This window comes from Theobroma cacao, chromosome 9 (assembly GCF_000208745.1).
Source record: "Theobroma cacao cultivar B97-61/B2 chromosome 9, Criollo_cocoa_genome_V2, whole genome shotgun sequence".
In the NCBI taxonomy this organism is placed as follows: Eukaryota; Viridiplantae; Streptophyta; class Magnoliopsida; order Malvales; family Malvaceae; genus Theobroma; species Theobroma cacao.
The window spans coordinates 22,493,587-22,508,964 of NC_030858.1; the positions used below are offsets into that span (position 1 = coordinate 22,493,587).

Sequence of the window (15,378 nt, forward strand, 5' to 3'; positions counted from 1 at the left end):
GCTTGGGAATTCCATTGATTTTAGTGAATTGGTTTGAAAATCCTTGATTAGGAGATCATGGTAGTGAATGTAGGTTAAAGGGACCGAACCACTATAAATCATTGTGTTTTGTTTACTTTCTTTTATTTTTTTCTTACTCTTAGCACTTAAATCATTCTTCTAGCAATCTTCAAACTTCCATTTTCAATTCCCTTAATTAGCGCTTTCCTGGAAAGAATTTTCGTGTCATTCTAAAAGTGCTATTTACCTCCCCTTTAGCATGCTCTTTGGGACCAACAGACCACACAAACACCTTCCTGTTGATGGGTTCTATGGACTCCTTAAGCATTTGACCTTTGGTGTATTGACAACATAGTTGTTGAGCTTATTAATTTAAAGAGATTATCTTTTATTACATCACAAGAAAATTTATATGTCAAAGTTATCAATATTGTAGTTGAGTTTATTAATTTGAAAAGATATTTTTTTATTACAGTACATGCATATTTATAAGGCAAAAGTGATCAGTATTATTGTTGCATTTATTAATTTGAAAAAATGGTTTTTAATAACATTACGCGGAAGATTATAACACAAAGTGGATGGCCAATGTCGTTTTTATATTTTATTTTGTATCCAAAAATTACTTTGAATTATGAGTTCATCTTTTATTATAGAGTTTTAATTTTATATATATCTATAGATTGTTACTCTTACTTAAGATTTTTTTATTATTAGTTTTAAAATTTGATAAAAAAATCACATCAAATAAAACTCGAATAAATATGCATATAGTTGGAATAAATTTGGTATATTATGAATTTCACCATTTATAATCTTGTTCAAGACCATATCAAGTACATTATGTCCCGACCCAAACTAGAGAGCAGTGATCGACGTACGAGTCTAGCAAGCAAGACTCGCAAAACCCGAGCAAGCCTCAAAAATCCGAACTAAATCAGACTACACACAATTAGCCAAGGGTTTCCACATCAAATATATTCACAATATAATTTAAATCCAAATACATATAAGTTTCCCCTTGGCACTTAGTTCATACATTTTTTTTGAACATTTAAACAAGCCATACATCAGCTAGCATAATGGATTCGTATCGCACAACCCTTAGACAAATTTAAATGGCAACATCGTGCCTACACATATCCCAAGTACATATGGATAGGAAACTTAAATCCAAAGGCGAAAGTTCACAAACTCAAGGAAGTGGACCCCTCGAATAGGAGACTTATTGGATGCCAAAATTGTTTGCCCAAAAGACGACATTAGCCACATGCTGTCCAGTGGCCTTTTTATTTGCACATGGTACAATAAATGATTGAGTCATCTAATACTCAGTGAAGAGATGCAGATAAATCAAACATAATAGTGCCGATAAACATGTATATTGCATTACCAATGCAAACAAAGTATTTTAACAAACGTTACCAAATTTTTATGGGCATATCATTCATCCCTGATGGTCATTACGCAAATCTCACAAATTACACATTGGCACACCTTAGTTGCCAATATAAAGTTAATCTCAATCGGCACGCCATAGTTGCCAAAGCATCGTATCAAATTCAAACTCACCTTTGCCTACTCAAGGCTATGTCATATCACTCATAGTTCAAATCATAATCATAGAATGGTCCTCCCTAGACATAATCAAATCACGTGCAATGGCCAACTAACGGAGTCAAATTGCATTCAAGGCTAAGCCACTGGTGAAGCATCAAATCACACGCATTCCAAAACAACAAGTGAAGGGTCATGTCACACTCAGAGTCAAAACATCTGGAAAAGAACAGATCACACTCAATGCCGAAGCAACTAGTGGAGAATCAAAGTCATCATTCGGAGTTACTCAATGGATGTCATCAAATCACTATAGGCGAGAATCACACGCAGGACTAATACCACTTTCCCTGCTTACCACCATCTCCACAAGCACATAACACATTCACAAGGAATAGAACTCCATTCAACCTTAAATCAATTCGATGTTTGGAATTGTCATCATCGAACAAAGTACAAATCCACAAATAAGGCCATCATGCCTTGGATATCACATATATATGCCATGCACATCAAAGATCACATTGAGCTTCAATTACTAATTAGCTCAATATCATTTTATGTGTCCTTAATCCTCCTAGGCATCAAATACTCATAATCCTCCGAGAGGTTAATTGTCTTAGGTAAACTATTTCTAAACATTCATCACATTTACTAGACCTCTAGTCTAGGCTATAACATACGCCATAATGTGGCATGCACTAAGGCACACATACACATCGCATGTAACATATATATAGACACACACACACACACACACACACACACACACAAAGATTACTAGTCTAAGCATATTCATCTAGGCATACATACATCATTTAAGTACCATGGCAGCGCATTAACAATGGGTTAAGCATCACATACTTTTATTCACATAATTAAACCCATTCACAGTGACAATCGAAGGCACTCCCACGACGAAGCTTAACTTTCCAGCCTCCAACCATTCTCTAGCTCACCAATACATCAATAGCTTCTATTTTCCCTTTAAACAAATCAAAACCAAAATTATTTCTTAGCTTTCTAAAGTTTCCAACTTTTCAACTAGGCTTTATTCCAACTACTCAGAGTTATAAAACGTAGGTTTCAAATCTTAAGTTCAAAAGTTTAAATCCTTACTTTAAATGCTGGGTTGCCTAAATCTGAACTCCAAATCTCCAGCAAAATAAAGGAAAAATCACCAAAGCTAGAATAAATGGGTTTCAAAGCCATAAACCAATTAAATCAAAAAAGTAATAAGTAGAAATGCTTAATCTTACCTCTAGAGTGGTTTCCCAAGCTCCAATCCGCTTTAATCGAGCCCAAAAATCAAGTTCAGGCTTATTGTTTTTGGTGGGTCAAGAAGGGGAAGGGTTTTGCTTTTGTTTTAAAACAAGCAAAATATGCCCTAAGCACTTTTTATTTTGTAAATACCTAGGGATGTATCGATACATTTATGAATGTAACGATACATTTGCATGATTTCCCCTCAAATCTATCGGTACATGAGGGAGCAATGTATCGATGGATTTGAAACAGAATGCTCTCTACCTAAAATCTATCGATACTTTTCCCACAGAATGTCTTATGCTTTGAATCTATCGATACATTTGGACAATGTATCAATAAATGTTCATCCCAATTCAAATATATTGAAACATTCTTGAATGTATCAATAGAAAATTATTAGATTGCCTTGTATTGTTCTTCTTGCCAAGAATGTATAGATACATTTTCCCTCGTATGGACATTTTCAACACTCTAACTTCTAAAAAATATGAATTTTAACACCTTAAATCATTCCTTGTTTAAATCATACCTCAAACGATTATTATAACTCAAAATTCTCATATATTTATCTTCAAACACATGATCAAATTCAGTCTAAACCTCAAACTTTAAGATTCATCAATCATTTTTCATAAAAATTGCCTAGGTGTTATAATATAGGCTTCCTATCACATAGTCCACATCAAAATCGAGGGTGTTACATTATTCCTTCTTTATAAAATATAGTCCTCGAATTTAAATCACATACCATAAACTAAAGCATAATTTGAACCTAAAAGAGATGGGTATATTTTGCTTGAATTTCCTCTAAAGGAGTAGTCACAATTAAGGGTTTTTTCCATATTACAACAAAATCTATCCAACATCGACACAAAAATGTGGTGACACAAAGGAATTTGTGTATCCAAGATCAAACAAAACTAATGTTTTTGTACCACAAATAGAAAGTGTGCTTGTAACCATTGCATTGGAAGTTTGAGCATCTTGTAGTGTTAAAGCAACACCCTCGCTTAAGCTCCACCTTCATTACCCGGTTGTGCTAGTATACGCCGAGATGATAAGGCTACACCCTTACCTTTATCACTTTTGACATTTCTTGCAGATGGTGTTGTTCTAGGTGGGGTAGTGGCAATTGGCTGAACATATCCATGGTTAGCTCTTGTCGACTGCCTTTGCCTCGGACAATCTCTCATTAAATGTTTAAATTAGCCACATTCAAAGCATAACCCAACTATTCTGTAGCATGGTCCAACATGTGCTTTCCCACATTAATTACATAAAACACCCTTTACTTAGGGCCTAAATTAGATGCTCCACTAGATTGATCTTGTCTAGAAAGTGGGCTAAACGAATCACTGTTCCTTGGTGGGCTACATGTAGGAGTGGTTCTCTCACGGCTTTAATGGCATACACATATTAGACTTTTAAATGCATTAGAATATCTTTGACCTTGTTGGCCTTGTGTTCGAGCTCTTCGACCCCTATTCTTTGCATTCTGGATTTCATTCTCCTAGTTTCAATCAATTTAGCCGCATCCACCATTACCATGTATGAGGCAAATCTCTAAGTGGCAAAGGCTCTAAAAAGTGGTTTAATCAGTCCCCTAACTAATCTTTAGATCTTCTTCTCCTCAGCCAGGACCAATTCAAGAGCATATCTAGATAGTTGAGTGAATTGGACTACTCTGTTACCATCATGTCTGGGGTTTGAACCAATGTCTCAAACTCCTATGCCTTTATGCCTCTCATGCTTTTAAGCAAAAAGTGATCTTAAAAAGCTTGGACAAATTCCTCCCATGTCATTTAGGGCTGAACCAGATGGTCTACTCCTCTTGAGGGATACAAACTATATTTGGGCCACATCTTTTAGTCTAAATCCCACTAATTCAACGACTAATAAGTGGAGCATCCTAAAACAAAACATATACATTCCATGTTTTCCAAAAGTCTCACGGATCTTCCTTCACATCCAATCTAGTAAAAGACAGGGGCTTTAGCTTCATAAAATCTACCATGGTAACCTCAATAGCCCTTCTCTAATGTTCACATTGAGGCACGTAGTCCGAATCTCCCGAACTAGAGTCACCCATTTTTTAGAATGTGCCTCACCTTGATTACAAAACTCAACAAATTTATGAGCCAAACTTTGCAGCCCTATTACCACATCCTTAAGGGTAACACCTCTTCTCATAAGGTAGTCATCCCCAGTTTCCACATTTTCATCACCTCGTATACATATAATTGGGTTCCACATTTTGAGCACACTGAGCAACTTTGTTTCTACCACGACTCATTGATGAGGACACTCGTGGTTGTTCCATAAGCTCATCTAAGGCGTATTGCTCTCCAATAGCCCTTGAGGTAGCTCTCGTCTTAGACGGCATCCTGTACCAAGACAAAGCAATACCATGCTCAAAATTCTAAAATTCATGGTTCAAAAATGAGGTTAGCTTACTAAGAACTTGGGAGTTTGTACAACCTTTTATTCATGATTTGTGTTGCAGTCATAAATCATGAACAAGACTCTACACTAATCATAACACTCCATTAGAAGACATAGATTTACTTAAAACATTTTAGAACCTAAGCTTTGATGCAAACTTTATCATGACCTAAACGGGGGAGCCGTGACTGGTGCACGAGTCTAGCAAGTAAAGCCCACAAGACCTGAACAAGATTTAGAAATCTAAACCAAATCATACTACACACAATTAGCCAATGGTTTCCACATCAAATATATTCATAATATAATTTAAATCCAAATACATATAAGTTGCCCCTTAGCAATTAGTCCATACAAAATTTTTTGAACATTTACACAAGTCATACATTGGCTAACATAATGGGTTCGTATCGCACAACCCTTAGACAGATTTAAATGGCAACATTGTGCCTACACATATCCCAAGTACATATGGATAGGAAACTAAAATTTGAAGGTGGAAGCTAATACATCACAAACTTAGTGGAGTGGACCCATTGGATAGGAGACCTACCATATGCCAAAATTGTCTATCCAAAAGACAACACTAGCCACACACTGTCCAGTGGTCTATTTATTTGTACATGGTACAACAAATGGGTGAGCCATCTAAAACTCAGTGAATGGGTGCAGATAAATCAAACACAATAATACCGATAAATAAATATATATATTTATCGGTATTATTGTGTTTGATTTATCTGCACTTATATATATAACATTATCAACGTAAACAAAGTATTCTAACAAATGTCTCCAAAATTTTAAGGCATATCAGTTATCCTTGATAATCATTCAACAAATCTCACAAATCACACATGTACCACTATGCCTCCACAGATAATGCATAAAAAATTAGGCTTACCTTTGAAGCCAATGCAAAGTTAATCTCCATTGGCACACCATAATTACCAAAGCATCATATCAAATTCAACTCACCTCTACCTATTCAAGGCTATATCATATCACTCATAGTTCAAATCGTAATCATACAGTGGTTTTCCTTGGACATAATCAAATCACGTGCGGTGGCCAACTGACGAAGTCAAATCATTCTCATGGGTAAGCTGCTAATGGAGCATCAAATCACACACATGTCAAAAAAATGAGTGGAGGTCAGATCACACTCGGAGTTGAAACATCTAGTAGAGAACAAATCACACTTAGTGTTAAAGCAACTGGTGGAGAATCAAAGTCATCATATGAAGTTACTTGATGGATGGCATCAAAGCACTACAAGCAGGAATCACAAGCGGGACTAATACCACCGTCCTTGTTTATCACCATCCGTGTAGGCGCGGAACATAGTCACAGGGAATAAGACTCTACTCAACCTCAAATCAAATTGATGTATGAAATTCTCATCGATGGATAAAGTACAAATCCACAATATAAGGCCATCATGCCTTTGATATCACATATATATGCCATTCATATCAAAGATCACACTTAATGAGCATCGGATACTAATTAGCTCAATATCGTTCTGTGTCCTTAATCCTTCAAGGTATCAAATACTCATAATCTTTCAAGGGATTAATTGTCTTGAGTAAACTACTCCTAGACATTCATCACATTCAATATACCTTTAGTCTAGGCTCTAACATATGCCACAATGTGGCTTGCACTAAGGCACACATACACATCGCATATAACACACGCACACACAAAGAGTTTACTAGCCTAGGCATATTCCTCTAAGCATACATACATCATTCAAGTACCATGGCAATGCATTAATGATGCTTTTATTCACATAATTAAACCTACTCACAATGACAGTCGAAGGCACTCCCACATCCAAGCTTAACTTTCCAACCTCCAACCATTTTGTAGCTCACCAATGCGTCAATAGCTTTTATTTTCCCCTTGAACAAATCAAAACCAAAATTATTTCTTAGCTTTCAAAAATTTTCAGCTTTTCAACTAGGTTTTATTCCAACTACTCATAGTTATAAAACCTAGGTTTCAAATCTTAAGTTCAAAAGCTTAAATCCTTACCTTAAATGCTAGGTTGCTTAAATCTAAACTCCAAATCTCTAGCAAAATGAAGGAAAAAATACCAAAGCTGGAACAAATAGGTTTTAATGTCATAAATTGATTAAATAAAAAAATTAATTGGTAGAAATGCTTAATTTTAACTCTAAAGTGATTTTCCAAGCTCCAATCTGCTTTAATTGAGCCCAAAAATCAGGTTAGGGTTTATGGTTTTTAATGGGTAAAGAGAGGGAAGGGTTTTTCTTTTGTTTTAAAACGAGTGGAATATGTCCTAGGTCCTTTTTATTTTTGTAAATACCCAAAGATGTATTGATACATTAGTGAATGTATCGATACATTTGCACGATTTCTCCTCAAATCTATCGATACATGAGGCAATGTATCAATAGATTTCAAACAGAATGCTCTCTACTTGAAATCTATTGATAGATTTAGGAATCTATCGATGCTTTTCCCACAGAATGTTCGCTGCTTCGAATCTATCGATACATTTGGACAATGTATTGATAGATGTTCATCCTAATTCAAATCTATCGATATATTCTTAAATGTATCAATAGAAAATTCTCAAATTGCCTCATACTGTTTTGTTTGCCAAGAACGTATCGATACATTAGTGAATGTATCGATACATTAGTGAATGTATCGATACATTAGTGAATGTATTGATAGTGAATGTATCGATACATTTTCCTCTTGTATGGACATTTTCAAAACTTCAACTTCTAAAAAAATTCAAATTTTAACACCCCAAATCATTCATTGTTTAAATCATACCTTAAACAATTATTATAACTCAAAATTCTTATAAATTTACCCTCAAACACATGATCAAATGTCTAAACCTCAAATTTTAAGATTCATCAATCATTTTTCAAAAAATTGCTTAAGTGTTATAATATAAGCTTAATATCACATAATCCACATCAAAATCAGGATTGCTACATCATAACTTTTTCAATTAGGTTTAGAAGTACTATCTTCATCTAATTTATCACGCTACTTGTAATTTAATTAAGTGCAAATTGCAAAATGTATGGATGTTGCCAGTGACAAAGTTAGAATTTTAGGTTTGAAGAGGAAAAAACAAAAAAATGTAATTTTTGAAGGACGAAATTATAAAATTTATTAAAAAATAAGGGTAAAATTATAAATATTAAAAAAACAAAAGAAATATTATAAATTTTTAGAACTTTGGAGAGGTGGGGGCCCCTTATAGCCCCCCCTTCCCTCCCTTTGGACGTTGCTATAATAGTTTTTCAATGTAAAAGGACATTAATTATCATCATACTTTAAAATTATACGCATAATTTTATTCATAAATAAGAAAAATAAATTGAATTATATTTTTGGATGATTGAATTATTAAATTAAATACGAATTGAGTGAAAATTGATCTTCTAACAATTACAAAATTACAAGATTGGTGCTGTTAATGTATATGCATTTATGTCACTTAAAAATAGAAAATTTTTGAAAAATATATAAAGTAAGTAGGTACGTGCAACACACGTGGGATTCCATGTCCAATCTTTTTTATGATTGAAAATAGATAAGAAGAAGCATAAAAATGGTTTTGCCTTTTATGGTGGGTCGTTGACTTGGTTTTAGGGGCAGCAGGTAATTTGAGTTGTTGTTGGTAGGAGGTAGCCCAGATGGAGATGTCAATGTGAAGGGCTTGGAGCACGCGCATTAGGATGAGTAAAAACTGAGCTGGTCAATGCGATGTGCTGAATTGATAACGGAAAGAACAAAAGCCGCAAGCAGCAAATATTAAGAGATAGGGTTTCTATTATTACTAGGGGTAAGTATTGCTTGTTATAATAAGGCAGGATATGTAAGCAAGTATACAAATCAAGGGTCAAATTTCCCCATCCAATAATAATATATGATGATATCATATCGTCATCCCTCCTCCAAAGCTTCAGCTCCAAAGTCCGAACCCTAACAATTTAAATGCTTGCTACTAGCAATTAATTGTTAATTACTAGTACTTTTAAAAAACATTTAATTAAGATTCTGTTTTAATTGTTCCGTTGCCCATCCAATGCAAATCAGAACTCAGATCTAAGTCTAGGCTCTCTTGTTTTGCCGTTTCCTAGTATTTGTTATTTGTTAGGTGGTGTAAGTTAGTCCCACGTTGGAGGCTACTGATAGGCTTATGTTTTTCTGGTAAAACACGAAAAACAAAAAAAAAAAATTAAAGAAAGGGAAATGGAAGGGAATTCTGGAGGAGGGGGAGGAGGAGGCAGCGGCGGGGCAGACAGAGGAGGTGGAGGTGGAGGAGGAGGAGGGGGAGGAGAAAGAGGAGGAAACGACGTGGAGCTGGTTTGCAAGACACTTCAGGTAGAACACAAGCTGTTCTACTTCGATCTCAAGGAGAACCCACGCGGGCGTTATCTAAAAATCTCCGAAAAGACATCCGCTACCAGGTCCACCATCATCGTCCCTTCCTCTGGCATCTCCTGGTTCCTCGATCTTTTCAATTACTACGTCAACTCCGACGACCACGACCTCTTCAGCAAGGAATTGCAGCTCGACACTAAAGTCTTTTACTTTGACATTGGCGAGAACCGCAGGGGTCGTTTTTTGAAGGTACACTCTCATTACTACATTCACTCAACCACCTCTTATTATGTTTAATTGCCCTTAGCTCTAATCAAATTCCGAAACGCGATTTTAATAGAGTAAACTATGAGGACAGAACTTACAGAAACCAAATAACTGGATGAAAGACAAATTTCAGGTCATGAAGAAATCTTGTTTCATGTTGGTGATACTGCCAGGCAATCATTCTAAATTTTCCTTGATTCAATTTCCTTGTCCCACAACTGCCGTCTATTGTTGTTTTCTCTTTTGATGTTAAGATTGTCCCATGGCGTGATAGATAGGGCCTCATTTTTGCTCCAATGTTCTCTTTCCTATATATGAGGTTGACTTTTAGTAGAATCGTTTTGGGGCTTGGATCTCTTCTTGAATTGGAGAATGGCATTCTTAGTTATGATGATATTAGACCTAAGCCTTAGCTTGATAGCACTTTGAATGCTAGACCCCTTTTGTGTTGTTCTTGAACTAGCTATTGTAAATGTTGAACCATTGCGATTATATCATGAGCCCCATCCTTATTAGAATCAAGAGTGGTGAATGATAAATGTTGTCTTTCATCAACCGTGGCCATTGCCGCTATGGTTTCTTCTTTGGTGATTGAAGGTCACCCATCATCAAGTTGCAGAGTAATTGTGACCATGCTTTCTTAAAAAATTTCAATTTGCTGTTCTTCTCGGCTAGATAAGCAAATAGATGAATATGAACTTGCTGGACTTACCCATGCTGGAGAAGTACAAAATCATAGAAGGAAATTTCACTTGATTAGAATGACTTCCCGCGAGCAGGTTGTGAAGGAAATATGCACCTAGCTTTTAAATGTACATCTCTAACACGTTGAGAGCAGACTCTGGAAACTTTTTTCATGTTTGAACTGGACTCATGAGTACACATTTTCATTGATAAGTTTTAAAGTGGAAACCTTTTACCTGAGATGAGTCTATTTAGCACTCCTTGAAACAATGAAATTGCTGAGTCCTTTTTGCATGAGAGCTATATTGTTTCTTGTTAATGAAGCTTTTTTTCCATACCTTCAATTCAAAGGTTTGTTGTAACTCCAAATTTATCTTTATGAGAATGATATCAGCTCTTCCAATTCAATATTTGTTGTCTTTGAAGCCTGAAATGTTGTGTTTGATTCTGTCAGCCTTCTGGCATGAATTGATGATTTTATTCCCAAGCAACCATAATGTTGCCTTGAATCTCCAAAAAACTTGTTTCCAGCACCATGATTTTGGTTTGTATTCACTTCATAGTACGTGTGGCTGCTTGAACCTTTGATCAGCTTCTTTTCCATACCTTCAAGTGAAACGTTTGTTGCAACTCAGGATTGTTCTTTCATAAGAATGATATTAGCTTCTGGAATTAAATATTTCTTGTCTACAAAGCCCGACCTTTTGTGCATGATTATCTGAGCCTTTGTTGCTAGCATTGATGATTTTATTCAGAACACTACAATACTGTGTTGAAGCTCCAGATATCTAGTTCCTAACTCCCTGATTTTTGTATGTAGTTTCATTGCAGTACTGTGGCTGCATGATGGCTAATAAACGAGAATAAAAAAAAAAAAAAGAAGCTGTGGCTGCTTGAACCTTGCATCTGTAATCATCTTGTACTTTGTTGATTCTTGCTTAAAAATTGAGATTTTCGCTTCCAACTTTTATTTCTTATAAACTCTGCTATCTTTACCTTCAATTAGAGGTTGCAATTGGATTGGTTGGGTTAGGTTTGGATTTAGGCATTTCTAGTTTTTACTTCTTAGTCCGTTTGAGGTTTTAGGTTGATAAAGTTCAGGTTGTTGCCTTTGAGTCTATTCTTTCTGGGTTAAATTGGGTTTGAATAGGTCTTTGGTTTGGGCTCAACTTGTTCCTGTTACTTAGCCTGTAGATAGTAACTGTGTTCATATCTGGGCTAGGTTGTTTTGAGACATATCAGGTTTGGTGTTATTGATCTCTGTAGTAAATTTGGATTGCTCAAGTAGAGTTTTGGGCAAATTGAGTGCGTCATTGGAGTCAAGTTAGCTTTTGCCTTCTTGACTTTAAGAATTTTAGTAAGGGGCATCTCAATAACAACTTGGAGTGCAATAAGGGTGAAAAAACATTGATTCTCCCCATTTCATCTTACTATCTGCAAGATTCTTCAAAAGCAGAAATGTCTTCACATATGTCTAATTTCATACCAAAGGATAACAATAAATCTCTGCCCATCTCTTTGAATTGACCTTCATCTTCATCTAACTTGTCATGATGTCAACTTCTCATAGTCATCATTAAACTATTGGTTGAGAATTTTCTCAAGCCTCTTTTTTCCCGTTATTTTTAAAAAATATTATTTTCCCACATTATGTGTTGTTGTTTGATGATTGCCCTTTTCTTGAGAGGCATTCTTTCTTAAGCCCCTGCTTCATAAGCAAATTTCTAGAAAAGCCAACCACAAATCTCGGTTTTTTTAAGCCAAAAACAGGTTGCTGTTACATGTATTTACTGATAAAGGAGACAGGTCAGAGGCTGAACCTATTACCAATAAAACACAGACTTGGACAGACCCATGCTTCCTTGACTTCCAAACTTGACATATTAATAGATGAACAGGTGGATTCAGATGCCATCAAACAACCCCTGATGCAAGTTCCTTTCCTTTATCCTAAGATTTCAAAACTGGTTAAAAAAAAAAAAAAACTAAAATGAATGCAAAGAAATTCGAAGGAAGAACCTACTGATCTTGCAAGGAATGCAAGAAAGAGTTCAAGTGTCAAACAAAATAGAGATGGGCAGCCATGGAAGGGGTATTCTTTGAATCGAAGGGATAACTGCTGTTTCTTCTTCTTCATAGTAACAGAGGACACAGGATGCTTCTCTGTTTTTGGGTTTCTCTCTCCTAGTGCTGGGTGACTTCTTTCATTTAAAGGCCCTGAATTCCTTCAGAAAGAAACATCAGTCTGATGAACAATCAGGCTAATTTAGTTGAAAGAAATGTTGATGCAAGGGTAGGAGGAAAAGGTATTTTGATTGGAAGGGAGGGATCAATTGCGAAAAGAGATTGAAAAGGGTTAATGGTGTAGAGAAGGAAAGAAAGTGCAGTGGAGGAAGTTAGGACTTGCTATGGGAGAGGTAGGGTGGAAAAGGTTGTAGAAGCCTCAATCTTGGCAGTGACTTCTCTATTCTTATGTTTAGGTTGCTCTAACAGGAGTTTTGTTTCTTTCTTCTATGGTTATGGCCACCGAAGGAATTGGTAAAAGTTCATTGTTTCTAGATAAAAATAAACTCATCTCTCAAATCTTGCATATGATATAATTCCTGGTTGAGTTTACTGAGGAAATACCCTTCTCATTTGCTTAGTCCTAATTCTCATATGAAAGCCTTTTATCCATATTTTAAGGTTCAAACTAGATGAATGAGTATTCAAGACAACTGTTCTTTTGTGCATAATATTCTTTCTTTTTGGTGTTTAATAGTTGCATAAATTGTTCGTGACAAAGATGCAATAGAAGAAGCTACAACAATTTTGCAACAAGGTAACATTGCAAAATGACAAAAAAATAAAATAAAATAAGAAAGATAGCAAAGTCTTACAATTGATTTACTTATCATATTAATCAACAGAAGTACATTTAAATCTCATCTTTTTTGTTAACTTTTTCTTTTTGCCTAAATTATTGATTTTTTAATTAGATTGTTCTAGATTATTTATCCATGGTGTTAATCTTGCCTCACCTAAAGTTAAATTCCAAGCTCTGCTGTAAATAATTGCTGAAGTTAATCTGCTTGATTGACATCCTACTTTTCATGCAAACCAAAAGCATGATAAGCCCAGTTCATGATAGTGTGTTATGAAACACAAAGAAGAATATTTGGTGCATTGGTTTCTATCTACAAATACCCCTAATATTCTACCATAAACTTACTCTTCAAGTAAAATTGCTTCTAAAATATTTCTAAACAATGTAGCATCCTACTAATACCTTAATTACAATTTAGAAGTAAAAGAAACGATAAATCGGATTTAAATATAGAAAAAATGAAACATACAAAGTTTTGCTATTAAAACCTATTCAATTGTTTTGCACACACAAATAAAAAAAAACTTATTCAATGGTTTCTTTTTGGTTAGTAAGTAAAATTTTATCCCCAACAAAGTGAAAAGAATACCTCTTACAGCACTAAAACAAGAAACTGAGCTTATGTATGTGCAGTAAGTACTGTATTCTAACAAGAATATAAAATTCAAAAGTTGATACAACAGTTTTTAATGGTTTTGATGAAAGCAGCTTCATCAAAAATTTCTTCTTGAAAGTTGTCATTCCTCTACATCCACAAATGCCAGGCAGCAAAAGTTTAACACTGTATCATATTTGTAAGGATAGAGTTTTAAATAGCAGTTTAAAATAAATTATTAATCTTACCAAGAGGCATTCCTTTTTATTTTTGTAGCAATAAAGAAGCTTCCCAAATTGCTCCAGTGGCATCACATTCAAAAAAAAAAAAAGTTTCTCAGTCTCTGAGTTCTTATGATATGCATTCAGAGGTTTTTGACCGAAGTTTGTCCTTTACAAATGCTTTCAGTTTGCAATGGTTTTGATTGAGTAATCTAAGGTGGCGTATGTAGATCCTTCTTTTCATAGAAACTAGTCTTTTGAGTTGTCAGGTTGAATTTGTGATCTCTTCAGCTGGATAAATCAATACTTCCAACTTTCTTCCAAAGAATGCTCCTCAAGATTGCACATTTCAATCTTCTCAATCCTCCACAAATTTCTTCTTTTCTGATGAACTTTTCCTTTTTGCTTCCATGGCTTTAGAAATAACTTTTTGAATGATAGGTAAGCAATCAATTTTGGGGACTGTTGAATATGTTTTACAATCAATGTTTTCTCTTTGTGTCTATTGGATTTTGTCATAATTGTTCTTCCTTTTGCTCTTCCTCAGCTTGAAAAGCAACTTTTGCTATGATGTGTACGTGACTGGTTGAGGGCAAATAATACTTTGCTTATTTTTTTCTGCCAATCTCAACTTGAACTTAAAGCAGGTTTTCTGTTCTCCTACCTTGAATATAAATTACGCTTTGATCCTTACATAAGTTTAAAAATAAGCATTATTCATCTTCTCTAGTATGAACAATATTTTTTCATAGTGACATAAGAAATATTCCATAGCCAACAATCTTTTGAATCTGGTTTAAGAATGAATTTTCTCTTACCTTGTCGAGCCTTGTACTATAATAATTATTCTACTAAGTCTTCAAAATTGTAGAATGCAATTAATTTTAAGAATCTTCTACTGGATAAGAAATTTGTGATCAACGTAGCAGTTGGTTAATGCCCTTGTACTCATTTTGATACTAACTGTTGCTGAATGAAAGGAAAGAGGCTGTTACATGACTTAACAACTTGTGAAAACACAAAGGTTAAGCATCGTATTTTTATAAATTCTGAAAATGATGAACAATGGTTCCACCCCCCCCCCCAACCCCCCC

At 35.0% G+C, this 15,378-nt stretch overlaps 1 protein-coding gene across 1 annotated transcript in view; it reads left to right on the plus strand.

Moving 5' to 3' along the window:
• LOC18589563 (transcription factor Pur-alpha 1) overlaps positions 9,110 to 15,378 on the plus strand; it is a 9,038-nt gene continuing 2,769 nt past the window's right edge. The window contains exon 1 of the mRNA XM_018128142.1: positions 9,110 to 9,900. Within this exon, the coding sequence (XP_017983631.1) occupies positions 9,520 to 9,900 (381 nt within the window). The 5' untranslated portion in view covers positions 9,110 to 9,519. The remainder of the gene's footprint in view (positions 9,901 to 15,378) is intronic.